Source organism: Pseudochaenichthys georgianus, chromosome 24 (assembly GCF_902827115.2).
Source record: "Pseudochaenichthys georgianus chromosome 24, fPseGeo1.2, whole genome shotgun sequence".
Taxonomy (NCBI): Eukaryota; Metazoa; Chordata; class Actinopteri; order Perciformes; family Channichthyidae; genus Pseudochaenichthys; species Pseudochaenichthys georgianus.
Genome location: NC_047526.1, coordinates 19,621,264 through 19,647,275, shown reverse-complemented (window position 1 = coordinate 19,647,275; position 26,012 = coordinate 19,621,264). Strand labels below are relative to the sequence as shown.

The 26,012-nt window shown below is 40.1% G+C and overlaps 1 protein-coding gene across 2 annotated transcripts in view; it reads right to left on the bottom strand.

Annotated features, from left to right (window-relative positions):
• nbas (NBAS subunit of NRZ tethering complex) overlaps positions 1-26,012 on the bottom strand; it is a 223,581-nt gene that overhangs the window by 152,773 nt on the left and 44,796 nt on the right. For both annotated transcript variants that reach the window (XM_034076461.2, XM_034076462.2), the window contains exons 20-27: positions 24,794-24,898; positions 24,131-24,267; positions 17,694-17,777; positions 15,997-16,150; positions 9,365-9,550; positions 6,320-6,493; positions 5,555-5,688; positions 2,539-2,601 (exon numbers count right to left, since the gene is read on the bottom strand). In XM_034076461.2, coding sequence (XP_033932352.1) covers positions 2,539-2,601; positions 5,555-5,688; positions 6,320-6,493; positions 9,365-9,550; positions 15,997-16,150; positions 17,694-17,777; positions 24,131-24,267; positions 24,794-24,898 — 1,037 coding nt within the window. The remainder of the gene's footprint in view (positions 1-2,538; positions 2,602-5,554; positions 5,689-6,319; positions 6,494-9,364; positions 9,551-15,996; positions 16,151-17,693; positions 17,778-24,130; positions 24,268-24,793; positions 24,899-26,012) is intronic.

Sequence of the window (26,012 nt, the reverse complement as noted above, 5' to 3'; positions counted from 1 at the left end):
CTAGATGCTTCAGTAATGAACAATTACAGGCCCATATCAAACCTCCCATTTCTAGGTAAGATCATTACCTAGTTGTTTTTCAACAGTTGAGTAATTTCTTGCATTTAAATAACTGTTTCGATGTGTTCCAGTCAGGCTTTCGTCCAAACCACAGCACTGAGACTGCTCTTGTAAAGGTCTGTAATGACATCCACTTAAACACAGACAGTGGCAGAACTTCAGTGTTAGTATTATTAGATCTCAGTGCTGCGTTTGACACTGTTGACCACAGCATATTACTAGACCGACTGGAAAACTGGGTGGGACTTTCGGAAACAGTTCTAAATTGGTTTGAATCCTACTTAAAGGACAGAAACAACGTTGTTTCTATAGGTACATACACATCTGAGTTGACAAATATGACATATGGGGTTCCTCAAGGCTCCATCTTTGGGCCTCTTCTCTTTAACATCTACATGCTACCACTGGCTCAGATAATGAAAAACAACAAAATAAGTTACCATAGCTATGCAGATGACACACAAATCTACGTAACAATTTCACCAGGAGACTATGCTCCAATTCAAACACTGAGTAAGTGCATTGAACAAATCAATGACTGGATGTGTCAGAACTTTCTCCAATTAAACAAAGATAAAACTGAGGTAATGGTTTTTGGAGCCAAGGCAGAACGTATAAAAGTGAGCGCTGAGCTTCAGTTTGCAATGTTCAAAACAACAGATAAAGCCAGAAATCTAGGTGTAGTCATGGACTCTGACCTGCGTTTCAACAGTCACATTAAAACAGTTACTAAATCAGCCTACTATCACCTAAAGAATATATCTAGGATTAAAAGACTAATGTCACAGCAGGATTTGGAAAAACTTGTCCATGCTTTTATCTTCAGTAGACTCGACTACTGCAATGGTGTCTTCACAGGTCTCACTAAAAAATCTATTCGGAAGCTGCAGCTGATTCAAAACACCGCTGCTCGAGTCCTCACTAACACTAAGAAAGTGGATCACATCACTCCTGTTCTGAAGTCTTTACACTGGCTTCCTGTGTGTCAAAGAATAGATTTCAAAATACTGCTGCTGGTTTATAAAGCACTGAATGGTTTAGGCCCAAATTACATTTCTGACCTCCTGCTAAATTATGAACCATCCAGATCTCTCAGGTCTTCAGGGACTGGTCAGCTTTCTGTCCCCAGAGTCAGAACTAAACATGGTAAAGCAGCGTTCAGTTATTATGCTCCAAATATCTGGAACAAACTCCCAGAAACCTGCAGGTCCGCTGCAACTCTGACTACTTTTAAATCCAGGCTGAAGACTTTTCTTTTTGTCGCTGCTTTTAATTGAACTATTCATATCTTAAACTGCACTGTAACTTTTATGCATGTATTTTTTCTTTTAATGTTTTAAATTTAAACGTAATTAATTTCTCCATGACATTTATGAGAGGGACTGCTCGAAAATAGGATATTTGGGATATCCATCGTAGCCAGGGTTTACGATCAGTTTCATCAATAGGTGAGTTGTACTGAGGAACAAGTATCACAGCACCAACGGGTGAAAAATAGTGTTTTGGTAACACGGGGTGTTCAGTCTTTAACACTTAAAGACTTTGTTATGGAACGCAAAGCAGAGTAGGGGGCTAGTACACCCTCCTGAGTGTCCGATTGTGGATGTCATGCGAGCAAAACATGGTGAAAACCGTCTGAAACTCCATGACATTTATGAGAGGGACTGCTCGAAAGTAGGATATTTGGGATATCCATCGTAGCCAGGGTTTACGATCAGTTTTTGGGTGATTTGTACTGATGAACAAGTATCACATCACCGACGGGTGAAAAATAGTGTTTTGGTAACACGGGGTGTTCAGGTAACACTTAAAGACTTTGTTATGGAACGCAAAGAAGAGTAGGGAGCTAGTACACCCTCCTGAGAGTCCGATTGTGGATGTCATGAGAGCATAACATGGTGAAAACAATCAGTCTAAATTAACAATCGGGACGGAAATGTTCGGATTTCCAAAGGGAGGTTCTGTGAATAAATTAAAAATCAAGAACCGAAATAATTGAACTATTCATATCTTAGACTGCACTGTAACTTTGATCTTTTAATGTTTATTTTATTAGCTTTTCTTTTTAATGACTGATTTTAAATGCCATTTTCTTAATGTCTTTCATTTTTTGTTTTTATTATCTTTTACTGTTTTTAAATGCCTTTGTCTGAATGTCTTTCATTTTTGTAAAGCACCTTGCATTGCCTGGTGCTGAAAGGTGCTATATAAATAAACTTGCCTTGCCTTACAAAGTGAACATTTCCCAAGCAATGCAGCACTAATCACCCAAGTGATGGGCTTCTCATCGCCACTTTAAATGCCTTGCTAACGGGCACAGGAGTGATGTACGGACGAAGAACCGGAGGTAGGAATTAAAAAAAGACAGAAATTATGCAAATTAATTAAGAGAAAATGAAGTAAACAGTGAATCTCTATATCTCAAAGTTTGAACATGATTAGAAAAAGGCTTTAAAGTGGGGCTGAAATACGACCTACCTGAGATGCTTCTCAAGTGTGTCCACCTGATCGTGGAGGGATGCAGTGATGGCCGTGTCTTGTCTGTATGAGGATAAAACAACAACAAAAGTTATTTTGTGTTCATGTCATTAAAAAGCACTAAAAAGTAGAGCAAAATAGAGAAAAAGTGTGTGCATAGTGTGAATGTGCATGCCTGCCTCTGTGGGTCATACAGTGTGTGTGTGGGTGTGACTGTGGCCTGTCACTGTGAAGTTGTGCTCAAATTCTACTAAAAATAAAACCCCACGATGCTTTGCCCTGAGGCAAAGGATTCTGGGTCAGGCTGGCCTGAACTCCACTAGAGTCCTGACCCTGATGAAACAACCTTGTGTGTGTGCATCAGTGAGCGAGTGAGTGTTTTTTTTTTTACGTTATCTCTCTGTTTTCACACACACATAAAATCTTGACCTCTCAATGTGTTTCTCTTCTTCCGTTCTGCACGTCTCTGCTGCTCCACCTCCTGGTATTCCCCTTTTTAATATCCTTTTTCTTCCTCATTATATTCCTCTCCCTCACTCACCACCTAATCCCATACCCATTTCCGCATTTCCCTCCCTCGTTGGGGTGAATGCACATCACATTCCTCTGACAGACTTAATTAAGCTGTCTCAAAAATGAAAAAAACAGAAATCAGAAAATTGGTTTGGAACTTCTAAGTCATGGTTTCTGTCCTAGCTTGCAAATATGTAATAGTCTATGCTATGAGTTTTGGAGATTAGCAAGTCAGAGAAATCCTGGGAGAAATTTGAAGCTGAAGGCATTGAATTTACAGTAGAGCCTTGCAGCAATGCTAATCCAAGCACTGCAGAAAGAGAGTCTGTCTGGCAAAGTGAAATGCTTGGTATGAAATGTGCTGATACAGAAAGAAACGTATGAGTATTATATACACTGAAATATGTGTACATTAAGACCCTATGTTGAGCAGTTAATAAGCTCAATTGCCAAACTGCACTAATAAATGAGAAAACTTCTTGATAGCACTAATTATTTTCATTTTTGTGCTTGTTAGGGGAGGGATGTGTTGAACTGCGACTTACAGGATGTATCTGAGACTGCAAATGATACTGAATAAATGTGTTGATTGAGATACATGGTTTCCAAACGTGTTACCAGGAAGTTTGTATATGATACTTCAATATAGCAATTATACATTTTTATTGCGACTACTTATTTAGTTGAAAGCAGTTCTGATGAACATTGTTGACAGCAAGATATTTGGATTACTTATTTCTGGAAGGACAACATGCTTCTGTGACTGCTCAATTGTTTATAGCTGTGCCACAAACACTTTTTATTCACCTACTGTATGAGGACGGGGTGGCAGCAAAAATCTTTATTTCTCAACCTGAACAAATAAAACAGCATAGACAACAAACACCAGTGAGAAGCATTAACTGACTACTAGCTCACCTTACTAGCTACTAATAGCTAAGCTAAGTTCAGAAGTAATAGCAGAACTAAACATAGGGCTTTTGTTCATTTTTAACAGCCTTAGTCCCCTATACAAAGACAACCAATAGCAATGTTTTTAATATTATAGTTATTGCTGTAAAAATGGGTTTGAGTTGATAAGTTACTATCCTCTTCAGTGTTAGCTAGCTTGCTAGCGATGGATGTTAACCAATAGCTAACAGATCTTAAAACTAAAGAAAAGGTCATTTTCCATCAACGTTATGTGAGGAGGGGAAAGCTTTTTTTTGTTACATTGGCTGTTTAATTCATGTTTTTGATTGTATTTAAATCTCCTTTATGATTGTTTTGTTGTTGAAATGGGCTAAATAAAAAAAGTAATCTGCTTTAATTTGCCTTGGTTAATGTGCTCCCAGGCCAAGAAAGGGTAAAATACCATTGTTTCAAAGTATGGTTGCTTCAGCCGGCTGTCATGAAAAAAAACTAAGCGCTCCTTAGTATAGTAATTAAATTATCCAATTAAGGTGCGCAGAGGAAGGATAATTCATCTTATAACAAGTCACTCTAATTCATTTTAAGTAAGTAGTTATTTTCTCTGCTTCACTCTTGCTTCTTCTTCTTCTCTATGTTTTACTACTGCATCACTCCCTCTCCTTCGAATGCACTGACTTTCCACACAGCCTCATGGGAGACTTAAAGGACGAGCCCTCTTGCCATATGAAATCAAATGTGTTACAGAAGAAGTGGGAGGGAGAGAGAGAGAGAGAGAGAGAGAGAGAGGCCGTGACAGAAATATACTGAAGCTGGGCTAAATGATAGCTCCTTGGAGTCAGAGTTAAGCATGAGAGAGAGAGGAGGAGGAAAAGAAAAGGTGCAAAGGAAGGAAGGCAGAAACAGAGGTGGTAGTTAGCTTTATTGATGGGTCCTAGAAGAGAGGCGGAAAGGTGGGAGGGGTAGCAATAATGTGTGTATGTGGCAATGGTGGACAGCACTCTTTATATTATAGTTGACATTTAATAATAATCTGTTTGAGAGGGGTGGGCAATATGGCCATAATCACAATAAAGTAATTGTTCTGTAAATTAAATGAATAAATGGTTTAAAATAACCAAACAGTACAAAATCAGATTATTTTCTTATTTAGTTGCATCACACGAGACAACACTTGAGTCAAGAAACTCAAAACAGTAAAACTACAATTATTTAAAAATGGAAGCATTAACATATCCGAGAGCAATAATAAGTGTTACAGGTTTTAGGGATAACAGGTGCAAATAAATACCAGCATAACTTCCTTCAATATAAAGGCAATTCCTACCGAGAGGAAACAAACACTCTCTGCAGGTTTTGCTCATCTTTCTTTTAAAAAAGATGAAAAATACTGTTCAAATGGCTGGCCATCAAAACCAGACCATATAACTCATCGGGATTTTACATCATCACTCTCCTCCTCCATGTCTGCCCAAATGTGTGTGTGTGTGTGTGTGTGTGTGTGTGTGTGTGTGTGTGTGTGTGTGTGTGTGTGTGTGTGTGTGTGTGTGTGTGTGTGTGTGTGTGTGTGTGCGTGTGTCCGAGTGTGTCTGACCCATAGCCCCTCTGTGGCAGACACTCCAGGATGTCGTAACAGAGGCTGAGTTGGTCGTCTCTCTCACTGCTGTAGATGCTCTCCAGAGCGACCGCCATCAGCTGGTCTGGGTCCCCGATGATCTTCTGCTGGCACTGAGGTCAAAGAGAGGAGAGGACAAGTAGGGAGAGAAGATGAGAGGAGAGGAAAATAAATGGGAAGAGGATAGGAGAGGAGAGGGGATGAGAGGAGAGGAAAATAAATGGGAAGAGGATAGGAGAGGAGAGGGGATGAGAGGAGAGGAAAATAAATGGGAAGAGGATAGGAGAGGGGATGAGAGGAAAATAAATGAGAAGAGGATAGGAGAGGAAAATAAATGAGGAGAGGAAAATAAATGAGAAGAGGAGAGGAGAGGTTTTTGAGGCATGACTGAGTCTTTTTAACATCCAGATTCAAGCACTGTATCAATTTGAGCATTTTTTTCTTTCGAGTGTGTGTGTGGATGTGTGTTTGTTTGTATGTTTTAATAGTCAGGAGACATGTCCTTGGCTGTGCCCTTATGGGGTCATAAATATAACATTTACAGCGCAGGGCTACGACACTGGCCCTGACATGGCACGGACATCAAGAGATGCAGTGTGTGTGCCGTGGTTACCCGAGTGTGACCTCCCCCGTTGTGTGTGTGTGTGTGTGTGTGTGTGTGTGTGTGTGTGTGTGTGTGTGTGTGTGTGTGTGTGTGTGTGTGTGTGTGTGTGTGTGTGTGTGTGTGTGTGTGTGTGTACTTACGTCAGGTTTGGAGTGTTGGAAGACGATGAGAGGCAGCGTGAGGTCTTGCTGGGCCAGGCTGACCAGGAACTCTCTGAGCAGAGATTTAGCAGCGCCCTCTTTCTGCCCCTCACATCGGTGCAGGAACGGCACCATCCACTGGAAGGTGTCCTTTACGTACCGCTCCATGCTGGACTGGTGGAGGAAAGACGATTACTTTAAGTTTATGAATCCTAATAAAATCGATACAATCAGGTGCCCACACACCCTTAGGTCTAATAAAACACATGGTAAAACTTCTTTATCGTCTATTTTACTCTATAATGGGACCATCATTTACAAAATGAACAGGCTGTATTTAAGAAGACTTGAAAGTAGGGATTGAGACCATAAACTATATGGGAAACTGTTTACTGAGGTAATAAATGAAGGAGAAGTAGGGCCATTTCCACATAGTCTTCTATACAATCAGCCTTTTTTTCTGTGCAAAGTTGGCACAAAAAAAATATGATTACAACATCTGTCATGGGATTCTCTTAGCTCTGGGTTTTTCATTTCCTAAATCCTTAGGGATTTTATTTCACATCTTTCCTCTGTATTATGACACTTTCCATCAAGGTCCACCAAATTCATACCACCACTGTACCATTCTTGAGGAACACAATTTCTTGAGTTTTGACAATTGTAAGTCTTTTAAAAGTATGTGCTTTATTTATAAACGTTTACATGGACTGGCCCCTCCTCCCTTAGGGGAATTCATCCACAAAAAACACACTGGATGCTGCACGAGGTCAGAAACCAGAGGAGACTGTGAAGTCCACCGTAGACGGACTACTTTTGGACAAAATGTCTTCTCCATTAAAGGCAGCTCATTGTGGAATACCCTCCCAACTGAGATACGGGATTATCCCACTCTCAATAGTTTTAAAGGACAACTTAAAGAATGGTTGAGAAACAAACAGACGTGCAATCACCGCTACTGTAAATGCACTTTAACACAGGGGTAATTCCTCTTTCCCTTTATGTAGCTCTTTTATCGCCTCCTGCACTTTATATGTCATAGCTGCTACATTGTACTGCCTTGTGGTAAATGCTTGTATGCTGCTCATGCTCTTTCTGCATATCATGTATTTCTGTTTGCCAAGTATATAAATGTTATGTTCATAAATGTTGTATGTGACGGGACTACGGATGGAAATGAGCTCAAAGCTAAAATCCGGCTCATTTACATTTAAAATGTTCATTAATGTGCACTGTCCCGGTTCAGATAAACGATTAAATGAAATGAAGGTGAACAAAAAAGGTTGTTCTGGAACAGATGTTACATTTTAGGGTTATTTTGACCGCAGCCCTGGAAGCTCAACTATACAGTTATTGGCTACTCTGTATTTTTGAAATATTGGTGAAAATATGAAATTTAAATTCTTCTCATCCAGGGTCAGAGCTACCTTTGGCACTGCTTTATTATTATTATTATTCTCTTCTTTGTGCAAAATTATTTTAGCAAATGTCAAGCGATTTAACTGCATTCCAATGTCAAAACGGGACACATTTATGCAAGGGTTAAGACATCGAAACATGCCATGCATATTAACCTTGACTTGAACCACGTTATAATGGCTACGGCGTGTGAGTTCCGATTTGAGATGATGCATGTCTAAATCTTGCATGGCCTCGCACCCACCCACATTGCAACAGCTCTGATTCAGGGATACACAGATAAGAGCATCCACAACATTTTGGATTGAAAGAAATATACAGATGCTAAATGCAAGCTTGCACCCCCAGACATGAACATTTTATTTTGCTGAACTGTGTCTCTGATCAAGAAAGACATGAGATGCAGGGATAGAGAAAGATTTAATCTGGGCGAGTTTGGTAAAAACACACACACACACACACACACAGTGCCCAAAGCAGTGTTTCCCCTACCATTGTCTTGGAGGGGCGCTGCGCCCCGCCAACGGAGCCCCACCAACGGAGCCCCACCAACGGAGCCCCGCCAACGGAGCCCCGCCAACGGAGCCCCGCGCCCCCCCTGAAATTCAAGGGGTTTCAACAAAAAAAATTATAATTGATTTTTTAAATAATTTTTTTAAATATATATATATATATAGCACCAAATAGCAACTAATCTATATCTACTGTCACTTTTCACATTGAACATGTGCTCTTTTATTAAATAAACGCTTTCATTTTAAGTTGTGAGTTTAGTGTTTTTGACCCTAAGAACCACTGATGCATTAATCAATAACAATAATCCACAGCTCCTCTCTCTTCTGCTCCAGAGGATTTAAAACAAATATATCCCAATGCCACCCCCGCACGCTCAGGCAGCACCCCACCCCCAAAAGCAGTAAACCTAGGGGAAACACTGCAAAGGGAGAAGCAGTGAAACAGCATGTGTTCGTGCAGTCCACAACATTTGCTGGCTGCCTGCCAGTACGGAGGATCCTATTGGCTGTGGTCGTCACAGGCTAAAGCTGGCAGTTATTAGGTACAATTTAGAGGACAGCTCACATGATGTACTCCGAGGGGACTTGTAACTGTAGTACCTGGAACAGACTTGCTTTTATAACTGTCTTTAGTCCATGTAGGACGATAAGTTTATACTATCAAATATCAGGGAATTCAGAAACTGATTTACAGTGAGATCTTTAATAAATACATCTTTGTATTGTATTCATTGCCTTTTCAAGGTCCAATAAGCAATAGGAAAATGGAAGAAAAGCTTTTCTAATTTTACTGACAATGTAAACCACTACATACTCAACTATAAAAAGCAGCATGTCGGTAAATGCACATTTAAATATTATAGTGGGCAGAAGGCTGCATTATAAAAACATCATAAATGTTTTCATTTCCTAATGGGTTTTGGTCAAAACTGTAAAAATATGTTTGCTTTAATGGTTTGGCTTTCAAGGCAACATGAGGACATCAGTGTGATAACAGCAATTTTATCAGACTTCCATCAACCACTTTATAGTTTTATGAATCTAATATCTCATTTCAAAACATATTATGGGAATAAAGCCTTTCAAGGGAAAAGTCAATTGGGCAACTTACATTTTTCATGAGCAGACGGAGCTTGTCAATGTCACTTAGGTGCTGCAGATCTTTAAGTGTCAGACTCAATTCACACGATGTCTCGTACACGAGTGTTTCCATGGTTACCAAGTCATCGCACAGGATCTCCAGCCCCGGGATCTCCCGCTCCTTCGCCAGGCGCACCAGCGACAGGGCGCAGTCCACCTGATGGAGAGAGGGGAAATAAACAAAAATACTTCTTTAGACAAGGAGAGCCTTGTAAGGTATATTTTTGGAGACTTGCCAGCTGGTTATCTATTAACTATTGTCCTGAGTTTTATGAGATTAAGACCTCAACAGCCATCCTAGTGGTTTTTTGAGGCCAAAATAGCAAATGGTTAAAAATGTATTGGTCATAATGGGACCTTATGATGGCAATAGATGAAAAGTCAGGGGGGAAAAAGACATTTCACAAACCACGACTGTGAACACCAAAATCCTTCCAACGTTTTCAAGTCATGCTGAAGCACGCTGGTGAATATGAAATGTTTATCCTCTGTGCACTATGAATGTCTGTTTAAAATGTGGCATTGCAATCCATCCAATAGAGGTAGAACCTATTGCTGATTACTTTTGATTATTTGTATTACTTTGAAAGTAAACATACACTTTGTGAGCCATTTTTTAAGACTCTGAATGACAACTCTTTGACTAGTTTTTCACAGAATTTCTATCGCTTTTCTATAGCCGGCACTTGGCTTTTTAGGATAAATTAACCAAATGCAAAAAACAGACAGTTATCTTCAGAGGTTCTGCAAGATAATGCGATAATCATGTTGAAATTCTGCAAGCCGTCTAATAAAACTAATTCCAGAGAGTGGAAAAAACAGCATGGACTCTGTGTACTCCAATCCAAAGCATTACAGTCGCACTGAAGAAATCCTAACATTTATTAAACCCGTAATTATTCATCTCTGGTCTTAACCCTATAAGATCTTGTGATGCCCCTGTGGGTCCATCAGTAGAGAGGGTGTGGCTGTTCTGTCTGTGCTGCATTGGCTCCAGTGATTGCATTGATTACAGTAACTCAGGGCACCTGGGTCTGGTGTCCTGCAGCTATTTGAAGCTGTTCTCGCTCTGCTTTACCCTGCAGACACCTGGGCTGAAGTCGAATAGTCCATTTAGCTTAGGAACCTTCCTAAAGGAGTGAAATGACCCGGAAGTCCCTCAGTGGCAGCCATGATAAGTGCCGTTCGAATTCTCTAGAATGATGAGAATGATAGGAAAGGAGGTTTCAAACTTCCTTTATAACCTCCTTTAGCTTAGGAACCACTGGACCTCCCTACCGACAGGAGAAGCGAAAATGCTGCCCCACAATGCCTTGCAGCCGCAGCATTTGCCGTCACTCAACAGTCGGCCGTTCACGGAAACAACCGATTATGACCGAGAAATTATATCATGAAAGTTACGGTGCTTATTAAGCATTTTAAAACATAGGTGGTAAGTTAACAAAGTGCTTTGTTTTGAACGTTCATCAGTATTATAATCAAAAAGAGAAATATGAACGTTAGTTTTCACTGAAATTATCAAATAAAGTCAACATTTCAGTCTTTACTGAGCTGTGTGGGGTTTGTTCAACTTCTAAAAGATGTTTGAATGGTGATATACACAGTGATAGATGGTAAGGACTAACATTTATAATAAATACATTTGTATTGATTTTAAGATCTTTAGTTCATACAATCATACGTAGGCCTATTGGGATCATTTGTATTAATGTGGACCGGAGGGAGAGGGAGACGAGCAGAAGTTTCACTTTCCTTTTGTATTTCAATTCCAACTTTGGTCATGAAGAATATGTTTCTCTGTTGTCCACGTTCATAAAGCAAAGCAGCAGCATCAGAGCACGGTGCAGAGTCTCGAGATGAGTTTACAGTAGTCCCTCGTTCTTATTAAACATCCATGTTGTAGTCCGCTGTATAGAAAACTGTGGTTTCCATGGTTTCCCCACAGCAGCAGACGCACACAATGACGTCCGCTGGCGCATCATAAACACGTCGGATAGTGAAAGTGCATTCGGATTCTCTAAAGTACCGCAGTCTCTTCTCCTAAGTCCTTTTGAATTCTCCTATCCACTATCCCTTAACCCCGTGACGTTTCACTCAGAGGTCAAGGAATAGACGATAGGGTTAGAACTTAGGAGCTGATTTTTAAACTATCCGACTGCAGCCTGGTGTTGTTGAGTATATATGGTTGTTACTTTAGTTGCTTTACTTTGTGCACCTCAACACTCTCACCCATACACATTCATGCAACCCTCACCCTGCATTTACACTACTGATACCACTGACGTCCACACCTCATGCCTTACTTATTGTTGCACTTCATTTAATTTGGATTGTTTCCTTTAAATAAACATGTTTTGATAACCGTTGACATGGTGCATCTCCTTTTTGTTGTGGCCTTTTGAGCCAGGTCATAACAGATCTATATATTCATTTGGTCAATAATTCAACCTACAAATATTCAACATTTATTATTCAACTGCGCTGCACATATATAATTTTGGATTATTGCTGTATTACCAATTACTTATAATAGTAATAAAAATATGAGTATTTATATCATTACAAATATATATAGACTACTGTCCAGTAATATACAGATTTTTAAAAATGTATTGTTGCTATATTGTTTTCTTTTACTATGTTTATAAAACTATTTTTATTTTTACTTATTTTTATATTAAAATGGAGCAACTGTTAAACAAATCCAATTCCAACATCGTTTTGAACAAGGTGCCATGTCATTGAATAACTGTTGCTGAGTTCAATATCATCCGCACCAATCTGAAACTAAATAATACCAGTCAGTCATTACTGATATCCAATCATTAGTCTTGGGACCATAAAACAGTGGAAGATGTGGGCTTCCTGCTACTCTGATCCATAAAACTCCAGAAGAGCAACCAATCGATAACTGACCACCTATATGCTGGCAGCACGCCCGGCCAATCAATGCTCAGCCACCTGCGGATGCCAGCCAATCGATAGCAGATGCCGCTGGGCCCTGTAGTGATGATTGCTTTCTCTCCACCTTTTAGACAAGGAGGGCCCTTCGGCAGAGCTCTTAGCGTGTTGCTCGTGCACGAGGCACATTAGACGCACACTCACGGGGTCTGCCACCTTGTCATTTGGCTGATCTCTCAACAACTTTGCTACTGAATAAATAAGTGTATGCTCTGAGAGAGAAACCCAAATCACCTTGAGTCAGAGCCTGAGCAATTAGATACAACAAGAGGGAAGTCTATTGATCTAACTGTGAGTAAAGACCCTGCCCGTCCACTACACCCTTCCCTCTTTGCTTCACTGCTCTCCAGAGATAGATTCCCCAGCTAACCACAGACAATTCAGATGCTAAAATCTCACACTTTTTAATTACAAGTTCGCCTCCGTGCCCTCCCCTCATCATTCTCTCCAGCGTGTAACACAACTCTCTATCTCTTTTCACCCCGGCACATTTCACAGGCTCTCCGGCCTAATTCTCAAACTCAATTTGAACTTTTCTTTGTCTCTCTGCCTTGTCCTATGTCGGCCAATTTCTTTCACACAACATGTTCTGCTCTTCTCGCTCTTCTTCTTCATGCAACATCTCTCTAAATACACCATGACCAGCCTCCATTTGGACTCCAAGTCTGGCCCTTTTCCCTTCTCTGTGTGCCTCCCTTCCCTCTCCGTCTGCTTTCCAAAAGCTAACCTCTCATTTTGTTAATAATATCCTGTGATTTTGGTTGCCTACAGACAGCTCTTAACATGAGATTGCTTTCCTTTTTTTCCTCAATAAATGTTAGTCCTGACCTCTCCTATTTGTGTGTTTGTATAACACTCCAACAAGGGATGTCGCATTGGCCCAGCACTTATCCTCTTCTTTTCTTTTTGTTGGTTGCGCTTCAATTTTCCTCTCTTTCAAACCCATCTCTCTCTCCGAGTCATTCTGTCAATATTCCCATTCAGCGCCTCACTTCATGCAGCTCTGTGACCGGCTTTAAACACTCCAGCTTCCTCTGATGTGCCTCCTTTTAATCAAAACCCATTTTCCTCCATTAAAACGCTCTCCCAAGCATAAACAAGGCCTGATGAGGGATGGGAGGAGGGTGCAAACGAGAGAGAAACAAATTAGATGAAAAAGTAAAGAGGGCAGGAGGGAGGGGGAAATGAAACTCAGCAAATGGCAACAGAGCCAATGTCTTTCTCTCTCTGTTGCGTCTATGCAAGTGTGAGAAAGTGTGTGGAAAAAAGGAGATGTGTGAGGGGTTTGGGATGCTCCCAAGATGCTCCTGGAGTAACGTGTGAGAGAGCAAGAGGAGATTCAAAGGGAACAAGGGAGAGAATGAAGGAGTGTGATTTCTAGGGATAAAAAAATACTTCTTGTTACCAAGTCCTCCTTCTTATTCTCTCTTTATGTGGATGATGAAAGGCACGATTCCCTGGTCAGCTTCAAAATATGAGCAATGGACTCCCAAATTCTCATTCTCCATCCCTCCATTACACCAAGTGAAAGGGATGGAATGGAGAAATGAGGGGGAAAGATATGACTTCTCCCTGGTTAGTCCTTTCACAAAGACAGAAGAGAGCGCTGTGACTTGATCCATCATTGTGGAGGAGGTAAGGACGGGACATGTGGATAGTGTGGGTGGAGAGAGGGGGCAGCTCCGGTGGTTACATCCCATTACTCCGCTAAACAAGTCCTATCAAGTCCTATTTTTCAGTTACAGCTTGAGACCGCGGATGACAGAAGCTTTGGTTACTCTTCATTACAAGCCCATATGGCAGATATGATAATGCCTGTCAGATAGGATCAAAGTTACCTTGACTGATGGAGGTTGGCATCATCTCCCGTCACGTTTAAAAGAGCAATGTGCAACGGCAATTATCTTTACAATTGCCAGATGTCTATTAATTAATGTTATGCTGCTGTCCAGTTAAAATATAAGAAGGAACCTTAGCAGCTTTTAATCTACAGGAAGTCCCCTGCTTATAATAAAAAAAAATGTAAAACAATGTACGCAAAAAAAAATTAAATAAAAAGCTTTTCCAATAGAGGAATATTTACCAACAGTTTGTATGCTGTTGAACAAAATGTAAATATCATAAAGCAATTCTGTAACCACATACAGTGGGGCAAAAAAGTATTTAGTCAGCCACCAATTGTGCAAGTTCTCCCACTTAAAAAGATGAGAGGCCTGTAATTTTCATCCTAGGTATACCTCAACTATGAGAGACAGAATGAGAAGGAAAGAAATCCAGAAAATCACATTGTCTGATTTTTAAAGAATTTATTTGCAAATTATGGTGGAAAATAAGTATTTGGTCAATAACAAAAGTTCATCTCAATACTTTGTTATATACCCTTTGTTGGCAATGACAGAGGTCAAACGTTTTCTGTAAGTCCTCACAATGTTTTCACACACTGTTGCTGGTATTTTGGCCCATTCCTCCATGCAGATCTCCTCTAGAGCAGTGATGATTTGGGGCTGTCGCTGGGCAACACAGACTTTCAACTCCCTCCAAAGATTTTCTATGGGGTTGAGATCTGGAGACTGGCTAGGCCACTCCAGGACCTTGAAATGCTTCTTACGAAGCCACTCCTTCGTTGCCCGGGTGATGTGTTTGGGATCATTGTCATGCTGAAAGACCCAGCCACGTTTCATCTTCAATGCCCTTGCTGATGGAAGGATGTTGTCATTCAAAATCTCACGATACATGGCCCCATTCATTCTTTCCTTTACACGGATCAGTCGTCCTGGTCCCTTTGCAGAAAAACAGCCCCAAAGCAGGATGTTTCCACCCCCATGTTTCACAGTAGGTATGGTGTTCTTTGGATGCAACTCAGCATTCTTTCTCCTCCAAACACGTCCCAGCACTCTGCAGGTCATTGACTAGGTCCCCCCGTGTGGTTCTGGGATTTTTGCTCACCGTTCTTGTGATTATTTTGACCCCACGGGGTGAGATCTTGCGTGGAGCCCCAGATCGAGGGAGATTATCAGTGGTCTTGTATGTCTTCCATTTTCTAATAATTGCTCCCACAGTTGATTTCTTCACACCAAGCTGCTTACCTATTGCAGATTCAGTCTTCCCAGCCTGGTGCAAGTCTACCATTTTGTTTCTGGTTTCCTTTGACAGCTCTTTGGTCTTGGCCATAGTGGAGTTTGGAGTGTGACTGTTTGAGGTTGTGGACAGGTGTCTTTTATACTGATAACGAATTCAAACAAGTGCCATTAATACAGTTAACAAGTGGAGGACAGAGAAGGCTCTTAAAGAAGAAGTTACAGGTCTGTGAGAGCCAGAAATCTTGTTTGTTTGTAGGTGACCAAATACTTATTTTACCGAGGAATTTACCAATTAATTCATTAAAAATCCTATAATGTGATTTCCTGGATTATTTCCCCCCATTCTGTCTCTCATAGTTTTTTTTAAGTGGGAGAACTTGCACAATTGGTGGCTGACTAAATACTTGTTTGCCCCACTGTACCTTATTTCGTGAATCTATCCAAAACATCATCCTAAAAAAAACATTGACAAGCCCGGATGTGATAATGATAACTAATTTCCGGGTTTAGGACTCATTCCTGCACCACTCTATTGTTTTTTACCATCATTAGATGTGGGTACCTGTCTGGAACAGGAGTCGATGTCCATAGCTCGGGTTTGGTACCAGTCGGTCAGCAGCTCGATGGATGGTGTCGCCGTGTGGAACCTCAGCCTGTCTGTAGTCTCTTCGTACAGGAAACTGTCGTCATCAAACAAGTTCTGTTCAAGCATCGCTCTAAAAGGAAAACATAGAGGGAGAGTGTGAATGTGTCAATTTACACACTTTAAAGTCTTTTTCAGTATAAACATCAGCCCTTTTCATAAAAGTGTCAATAAAATGTGAAAAGAACTTGCACTATCAACTGAATTGCAGGACCATCAGATAGCCTCATGAAGGCTTAGTAACAACATAAGTTTCAAAATCAACGAATGCATTATTGATCAGTACTAAATAAGAAGGTAGTGCTCAGAAAACTAAATGTATTTTTGAATTTATGAACGATTCAAAATCAGCAGGGGCTGTAGAAACAGTGATTTCTCCCTCTTTCTTTGTCTCTCCCTCTTTCTTTGTCTCTCCCTCTCTTCTCTCTGTGAATTGCTATAATGGGGGGAATGGAATTATCGCCAAAAGTAGTATTTAAAACCATAAAACACAAGCAGGCTGAGAAACCATATACTGTCTTTCTACCAATCTCTTATTCTCTTTTTCAGAACTACGGACAGCGCCACATCTTCAACCTACTGTATATACACAACAAACACCTTCAATCATTGGGCAAAAAAAAACAGTTTGTCGATAAGCTTATGTTTGGCAAAACTTGACCAATCTGATTAGACTATAAAAAAAATCTTATTCCGACACCTCACTAAATATTCTACAAATATAAATTGTCTGTGTAACCAAAGTCGGATATTGCTAATTGCTCGTGCCATCGTGCTTCATTTGAGTAGAAAATCAATTAAAAACACATTTTTAATGGCCAATATCTTTAATTATCATTAATGGGTACTGTGTTTTATTCTAACTCGGTCCCATATTTACTCGCTGTAAATTGCTGCTTTAAATACATTTTGCATCTTCAAAATGAGCGTAATATATTCATAAAGTATTTTCTGTTTGCAGTAGCAACAACTGGGCTAGAGGTAGAGAGGACGCTCAGTGTTGATTTGGGTCTTCTCATGGGATTTGTCAAAAATAACAAACATTTGATATCAACACCTTCATCCTTTCAGGCGGAGGGTAAGAGCAGAACAAAATAAGAAAACATTAACAATAGAAAGACAAATATGTATAAATATATATATTATTTTAAATATAAAATGCAGAAAACAAGAAGTATGGGTGTCATAAACACTGTCTTACACACTGCTGCTGTCATACAATCGCAGCTTTCACCCTGCAATCTCCAGCCAAACACACCTAGCCAATAGCCAACTGATATAATGACTCGACACCAAAGAGCACTAAAATTAGCTTGCTAAACGAAATTGTAAATGAAGCTGGCCTCCCTATTGCAGCAAGCAAATTGCGTAAATTGGCAGTGCTACAAGATTTGGTATTAGTTTGTTATGGTTCTGCTTCACATTTAGATAATAAGATGTCATGTTTTGTTTCACATAATGATGCCAGCACTAGAATCTGGCCTGTACAGAGCATGGATTTGAACACTGCGAGAGTATTTGTTATTATGGGAGATTTTACTCTCACATCAGGTGATTTAAAGTATTGGTTTGTTGAAACCCTTGATGTGATGAGAAAGGAGATCTTCAGTGTTTACCTGCATTCCTCCACCTCGCACCAGTCCATCTCTCTGTGTCTTTCTTCATCCCATGGAATCAAAGCCAACTCGTCTGCATCCTTGCTGAGTTTCAAAGACAAAGAGACCAATATGTTAAAAAAATAATACAGGAAAAAACTCTACAAGGCAGGGCATGACATAGAAAAAGTAAGGAGAAGAGATGTACTAAATTAGAGTAAAAGAGGTTAGTTTGTGGAAAAAGCATAATCAAAAGCTAATATCAAAACAAAGACCAATGACTAGCCAGGATTCAACAAAAAAAGCACACCATACCTAACATGGCAGCTGATAAATCAGCAAAGACATTTACGGTCTCAAACTAAACATGGTCATAAACAACCGGAACATTCTGGAGAGAGGTAGCAGCATATGGGAAATGGAAACAGCGGTGCATAATAAGCAAAGAACGGGGGAGAGAAAAAACTAAAAAGCACAGCAATAAACTATTCAAAGAACTTCAGAAAAAGAGTCGGAGTCGTGCCTCGGTTGTAAATAGCCGGGACATTTATTTTCTAAACGCTGTGTTGGTGCTAAGCTTTACTCTTTCCTGGTCTCCTTGAGTGTGACAGGTCTGACAAAGATAAATAGGGAACACACGAGAAAATAACCCAAAGTGAAGAATGACTCTGTAACCTCGAGTGTCAGTGCTGACAAGACTCAGACACTAACACCCACAAACACACGCACAGGCACACACACTGGGATACTGGGGTGCTCAGAAGCAGTTTTATATCTTATTTTAGGATTAATGCATTTTGCCCTGTTATCTATTTGTCTTTAGACAGAAAAATATGTACTGTGGCTGTAAAACTCAAGGAGATAGCGCGGGCTACAAATCATCTATAGCTTTGGTGCAGTTAAAGGTCGAGTGCACTCGCGCTGCTGCAGTTTTTTTTTTAACACGGCCATAAATTCTACCCAATCACAAAATACATAAGATGTGTCCGAGTAGCGGATGTGATTTATGTCAACGCACAAAAGAAGGAAAACTTCTACCAATATTCCAGGACGAGTCCGTCCATTCAGATTGGAGTTTTAAAACCGAGAAGATGGAGATCGAGAAGTCTTCCCCTAAAAGTGAACTTCTTTCCCATTTTTTCTGTCGTTCCCCATCTCCCTGCTCCTCTTTCCTCATTTAAGACAGCCAGATTAGAGGGTGGAGAGTAAATATTGGTGTGAGAGCTCGGATATCGATGGGAGGAATGAATTATTCCGCGCCCGCTCCCCTAATCTACTTCATGTCAGCCTGAGAGAGGAGAGGGAAGAGAGGAGGCTGGGGGGAAATGGAGATGCAAGACAAACTTTGTGCTAGTTTATTTTTATTCCCACCAAGCTAACCCTTTGCAAGGTAGAAGTATTCAACAAAATATCACTCTTCTGTATTCTTCAACAGGTCCCATTGCAGACCTGATCGATGTACAACAGGAGAATATTTCCCCCTTACAGTGTAGCACAAGATTTTTGTATATTGCAAGTGAGCTCCAAACAGATGGCATGAGCTGACTCCTTCTGCTGCAGTGGAGGAGCGACGTGCTGCTGGGGAGGAGCGGTTGGTGCTCACAGGCTGGGGGAAATAGGAAACTGCCCCACAGCGGCAGAGCCATGATGGATGCTCACTGCAGAGCCACAGCCACCTGACCTCCATACAAACTTAGACATGGCTAACAAAAGGGAGCGGTGTTGGCAGTGTGCGTTTAGGTATATCCGGGAGTAATAATAATTTGTATACATTTATATTATTTTAACTCCAGGGGACATTGTATTCTATGTTGTATGTGTTTCTTTAAAGGTCACCTATTATGCAAAATCCACTTTGTCATGTATTTTATACATAAACATGTGTCCCCTCTGTGTAAAGAGATTCTGAAAGTTACAGGAAAAAATATTCTCTCTTTTTGTCCTGATCCATTTATATAAAAACCTGTCTGAAAATGAGCTGATCAGATTTTGGCCACTTTATGATGTCATAACGATGTTTTGGCTTGTGTAACCATTAGCCAATAACCAACCAAGGTAACATATCACCTGAATCTCCTCCTAGAGCACCATTGTGTTTTTTATAACCAAATATCTCTCAGAGGAGCGTGGAGAGTGGGTCCTTGTTTTCATCTAAAGTAACAGACAGAGAATCAGCTCTTTTGAAACAGGGCTGAAACAGAGGGGTTTATGTCATGCTACAATGCAACACTTCAGAAACAATGTTTTGTATATATCTGAGACCTATAATATATTGATGAAAAACAGTATAATAGGGGACCTTTAAATAAATGTATAATTGAATACATTTTATACTGGCACTGAATATATAGGAGTAGACGGGAATAAGTGAAAATGCAGGGGAGACGAGTTCAAGGTATCAAAAAGGCAAAAGTGGATGGCAGGCTGCACTCATCAGTAAATCCAGTCACCTTTACTAGTGAACCTTAACGGGGTGAGTAATGACTTTTTCCTCTCCGAAACACTCCTCCATCATCTCTTTGTCACACATCCTCTCCCCCTTCAGCGCTCCTCCAATCCCAAAGCAGAGATGAGAACTAGAACAAAATCAGTGCACCCACTGCCGCAAGTGTTGTATCCTTTTAAAGTGTTCAATTTTGTTTGCGTGTAAATTTAGAAGAGGCAATTAAGTGTTGCTCCTTTTATGCCATTGCCGTGTTTGCAAATGCCCTTAAGCTCTGTGGGTACACATGTGTAATGTAAGAAAAGTTCCCGCTGTGAGAGAGTGAGAACAAAGAAAAAGAAGAAGAAGTGAGAAAGACCTCTGAGTGCATGCTTCAACAGAGGTGTAATTCCAGATTTGGGTGCTTTTAATTTGAAATGTAGGTAGGCGTTTGACGACTGCGTTCCAGAGAGGTGTAAATGTTAATTTGCAGACATCCGAGAGGGCGCCTGTCCCCAAAGTAAATGGATGTATTTTTACACTGCTGCTTCTATGTTCGGAGAGTGAATTGTTGTAGAAAAAAGAATTAAGAACGAATTAAAGTATAAAAAGGAATGAGTTTCTCAATTTGGCTGCATTTTTACATGTTCTTTTCTATTGATTGTTCACTTCAAATTTCATTTTTAGATTAGAGTAGACTGATTTTATTGTCCACTTAAATGGAAATGTGTCTTTGGCTTCTCCAAGGACAGGAAAAGTACATACAAAAACACACAACACATCATATGGAAATGTACAAAATACAAAAGCACAAATTGACCTTTAGCAGCAATAAGTTATAAAAGACTAATAAGGAAAGCACATTTAAAACTAGAGAATGCAATTCCTGAAGAAATTGCTAGTGGGAATGCTTTATGCTGAAAGTCTGACGCTAAACTGCTATGCTGAAATGTAATGTGTAAGAAGAAAGTGAAGAATTTAGATTGAAATGATACATGAACACAGGGGGCTTGAATGTGTGATAAGAGAAGAAAAGAAAGTAAAAAGGCTTGGAAAAGCAGCAGAATATTTTAACTGCAAACTTCTGAACTAACTTAATGGCGAATGATCTGTCGCCATAGCAACGGCATTTGATGACACCCCATACTACGCTTAGATACATTGATGGCTGCATCGTTACCAAACTTGTGAAGTTTCGGGGCGTTTGGAGCAGTTTCACTGAAGTTATGAGAAAACCGTGTTTCAAGGCGAGCATTGTGTTGCCATTAGGGATCGGTATCGTTAAGGTTTTAACGGTACTACTACTTTTATCGATACCGCTTATCGGTCCGGTCTTTTAACGGTACTCTTATTGGTTCTTTTGGAGAAAAAAATAAGGTAAACTAACTAAACAAATTGTGAACAAAACTAACATTGCTTTTTATTTAAATCAAATATAATATTTCACATCAAAAGAAACAACAATATTTTAACAAATCGTATTAAATAATCTGATGACAGAATTGTCAACAGAATAGCTGAAACTTTAACAAAACAAATAACTAAGTTACCTCTAATCATTAACCCATGTTTGTATCCTTGAGTTAACTCTGTGTGTTGCTGCTAGCATACATAACACCTGACGTGGAACAGTTATTCGTGGATGGGACTACAGAGCTACTAGAAAGGACAGTCGAACTCGGTGTATTTCTCCGTCTGGATGTGGTGCACTTTTGCTAAATGTTTAGACAAATTGCTCGTGTTACCGCCCTTACATGCTAAACTCTTATTGCAGTTTAGGTAACGAGCATCGAGATGGGTAAAGTTTAGCCAAACCTCGGAGCACGTTCTCTCCGCCATCTCCTCCATGTGTGTGTGTGTTGCTGCATGTAGCAGCCGCGTGTATGTAAACTGCCCCGCCCCCTCACAAGCAGGCGGGGGAGAGAGATCGAAAATATTAAAAATAATCATGGAAGCATTGTGCAGTCTTTTTGTGTATTAGAAACGGAGTTGGCGACACTAAAACTGCAATATAATGTTTGTGTAGCAATAATTCATATGACATATCTTTTTTAGATGTCTCCAGTGCCGATAAAAAGACCGATAACGTCGGAGCTTAACGGTACCACGGTCTTTAATAATTCAGCCCCGGGGCCCGTTTAATACTGGGGATCGGTACCCATCCCTAGTTGCCATGGCAACGGCATTTGAAGAAATCTCAAAACTGTCCCGTAGATGTCTTCACGGCTGGACTGTTAGCACACATGTGAAGTTTGAGCACTTTTTGAACATTTTCATAGGAGTTATAGCGACATCGTCTTTCATGGAAACGGCATATGATGACACCCCATAATTGACGTAGAGCTGTTGAGGGCAGGACCATTAACCATTATCTGAAGTCTGATGCTCTGAGCATGTCAGTTGGAGTTATGACATCATCGTGTTCCATGACACAGGTGTTCATATTTGAGCTAACGACGTGTCCAGAGATCAAAGGTTTCCATGGTGATGTGCAGTAATCAGTGAGAGGAGAGCAGTTGCATTGTTCTGAGTGAGAGATAAACCTCTTATATGTGAACATTTTGTTGAAGAACCATAACAGATATCGGTGAAATTTCAAAGCGTGAAGCATGTCAAGGAACTTGAGCATCTGAAGTGTACTTTTTGTGTACTTTCGGGTTAATAATGTGGGCTTTTTGGCTGCTGTGGTGGGGAAAGGGGAGGCTGAACTTACAATGGGGTTTAATGGAGACATGTTTTTGTCACTTCATGCCCTCAAGAGGCATTTTGTTGAATTATTTTTCAAGCTACGAGATGTTTTCCTACGTTTCTCATGAAAAATTATGTCTCAGGAATGTAGGGTTTGGGAATTATGGCAGGTTTAAAAGAAAATATGAAGGCAAAATTAAATCTGTCCTCCACTCGAGCTGTGACATCACACACTCTAAAATCTGAAGAAGGACTCTTTACCAAGGTCTGAACAATGTTTAATATCTCTAAAAGTACGAATCAGATTGAAAAGTTGTGATAGATGAATAATGGCAGAAAGATGTGTAACATTTTAAAGTTGGAATGAGGTTTCTGAGTGAAAGTATGAAGGAGCAGTTAGCAGTTGAAGAAGGAACAGTTAGCAGTTGAAGTTGCATTAAGATTGTTGAAGTCTGAAGAGTTTCTCCATTGACTTCCATGTTAAAAATGTGATGGATTATGGGATGTATCTCTGGAATTATGAAAGTTATGAATGATAAAAGTAATAGCCATCGATTCCCGACCGAGCTGAACGTTTTGATGTTTTGAACGGAGTTTCTGTGATGTGGGAGAAGAAGAGGCGCAAAATAACCCGGCGGAATAATAAAGAATTGTGTGCGTAGCATAACAGATAGTTGGAATGCTGTGTCTACATTCCCACTAAATAATAGCAGCACTCATGATTCAATGTTTGTGTGTGTTGACATACTGTAACTGTTGTGGACAGATATTTATTTGAAAACATCAGTTGTGACAGTACACAGCCTTGTGGTACAATGCCCCAATATATAAAACAAGCTCATCTGAGTAGACCTCCGTCCTTAAAACGTTCTGAGGGTGCTGCTGAATCCCATGTTTTCTGACTTGGCAGCTAAGAAACCAACAGTTGTTTAATTTCACAGTTAGTGAGTTTTGTTTTGTGTGACTGGCACTTCAGATATCCAAATGTATGGGCACAAGCACTGAAAAGTTGAGCTTTACATGATATGTCCCCTTCAATGGATTTATTTTGTGCAACAGTGTAATGTAAAAATTGTACATCGGATTAGAATGGTTTATGTTTCTTAGGAATTTGAACATAAATAATCACCCTCCTGTCAGTATAAATACACAGGGTGCAATTTGAATAACATATTCTTTCCATGTTTCCTCCACAGGACTCAAATGAAATAGCACCCATTTCAACATGAAGACAGGAAGGCAGCAGCTTACATTTATTTTTGAGCCTATTATGTCAAGACAAAAACAATAATTTCCCGTTTTAAGATTTTTTTTTGAACAAATGCGGGTGTGCATATGTGTTACTAACCGGGCTTCAGGCAGCAGGGTGGTGTACTCATGCGGGGAGGTGGTTTCTGGGAAGTTGTGCAGGATAGCTAATCGATGCTGGAGGAGTTCGGCTCCGTGATAAGTGAACAGGATGTCCAGAGCCTGCACGTTACTCTCCTGTAGGTAAACAAATATATGACAATAACTGAATACATACTCAAAGGAAAAGCACAAACTTTATGACAGTCAGAAACTAAGCTGCTATTCTAACACAATATATAAGAGGGGAAATGGCTCCAAAACACTGTTATAAACAAAGAAATAAACACAGGAACCAGTATACTAAATAAACCTAGACAAAACAAGTGTAGGCAATAAATCTTACCTTGATGAAGGTTATAGTTACGTGTAATTATACTGCATTTGTGTCGTGAGTGTGTACCACATGAATGCAAAACGTAAATCTACAACAGCTGCAGACAGATGTAGTCCTCACTGAGAGTACATGGTGCTCCTTTTACTGAATTATGTGTTTTTTTTTGTAGATAGTTAAAATATACCTTCTGCATTTCAAATGTTGGAAACACAAACAAATGACACATTTCTGCATTTTGCACACAAAGAGAGTAAAGACATCAAATTGTTTTTCTATTCTATGAGAAACAGTTTGATAACTAGAAAAAAAACAAGAGCCTTATTTTACCCTGGCGTAGTTTCTTGCTGACAAAACGATATTTTGACTGCGGAACTTCTTGAAGAACTCAGCATCATATTTCTGCTCCGCTGCGTGAGGACCGCCAAGTATCTCCTGAAGAGTATAAAGCACGAGAGAGAAAGAAAAAGAGACGAGAGGAATTAGAATTGGGGAATGCAACCGTGGTTCATAAAACAAGACCTTTGTGAATCAGAGGGTTATCTTTACAGAGAAAATAGTGCGAGTAGAAAGTCAAACGAAGATGAGACGACAAAAAAGAGCGAGCAGAAGATGCGACGGCAGATGAACGCACAAAGACAAAGTCAACAGAGATGCTATTTAACTTCTTAGCATGTAGCTGTTGTGTCCTTTTAGTCGAAACCATCAGAGGAAAGTACGAAAGTGTGTGAGTGTGCACACGCCTGTGTCAGGAGGGAACATTTGTTGTCCTGGCCTTTGGCTCAAAAGGATTTATGCATGTCTGTGTGTATAAAATATCTGTAGCATCCTCTATGCCAGGATGAGTGTGTGTGTCTTTGTGTAGATGTGTGTGTGTGGGAGACTGCGTGTCTGATGGATGGCCCTTTGAATGGCCCGTATACAGACAGAGCCAGCCAAAGTCAGGATGATAAAAACCCTAATATCATATTCATAGACAGCCAGAGAAAATGGATTGGGGCAAAAGGAATCTGACGAGGGCTGCAGTTACCATGACAATGTTAGAAATAAAAAAGAGAGACGTCACTCTGTCTGAGCTGAATATGAAGCAGGCATCCCTCCACTCCTGCATGGGATAAAGTACGTCCCATTCTCCCGTGATTTATTGTGGATGAAAAGGGCGTGCGTGTTAACATTATTCATCGTAAATCCGAAATCCAGAGTGTTAAGTGGGTCTCAAAGTCCCACTTTAAGCATGTAGCTATGTATGCTGCACTGATGCTTATCTAGGCCTATTAATGTTAGAGTGGAACCATATTTCCTTATGTGAAATTTGCTTCCCAGCTAGTGAGTTACCAAACCTTCATTATTTTTATTATACACTTCACATGCCTCTCACATAACTATCTTCTCCAACTTTTCAATATTTCTAAAGAGATTACTGGGGTTAAGAGAGAGTATCAATAAAAGGCAGATGAGAAAAGCCTCTGTGCTTTGGGGGGATTCAATATGAAAGGAAGAAAAAAAAAAGAAGAAAATGTTCAGTTGCCGCTGGGAAAACAACTAAGTA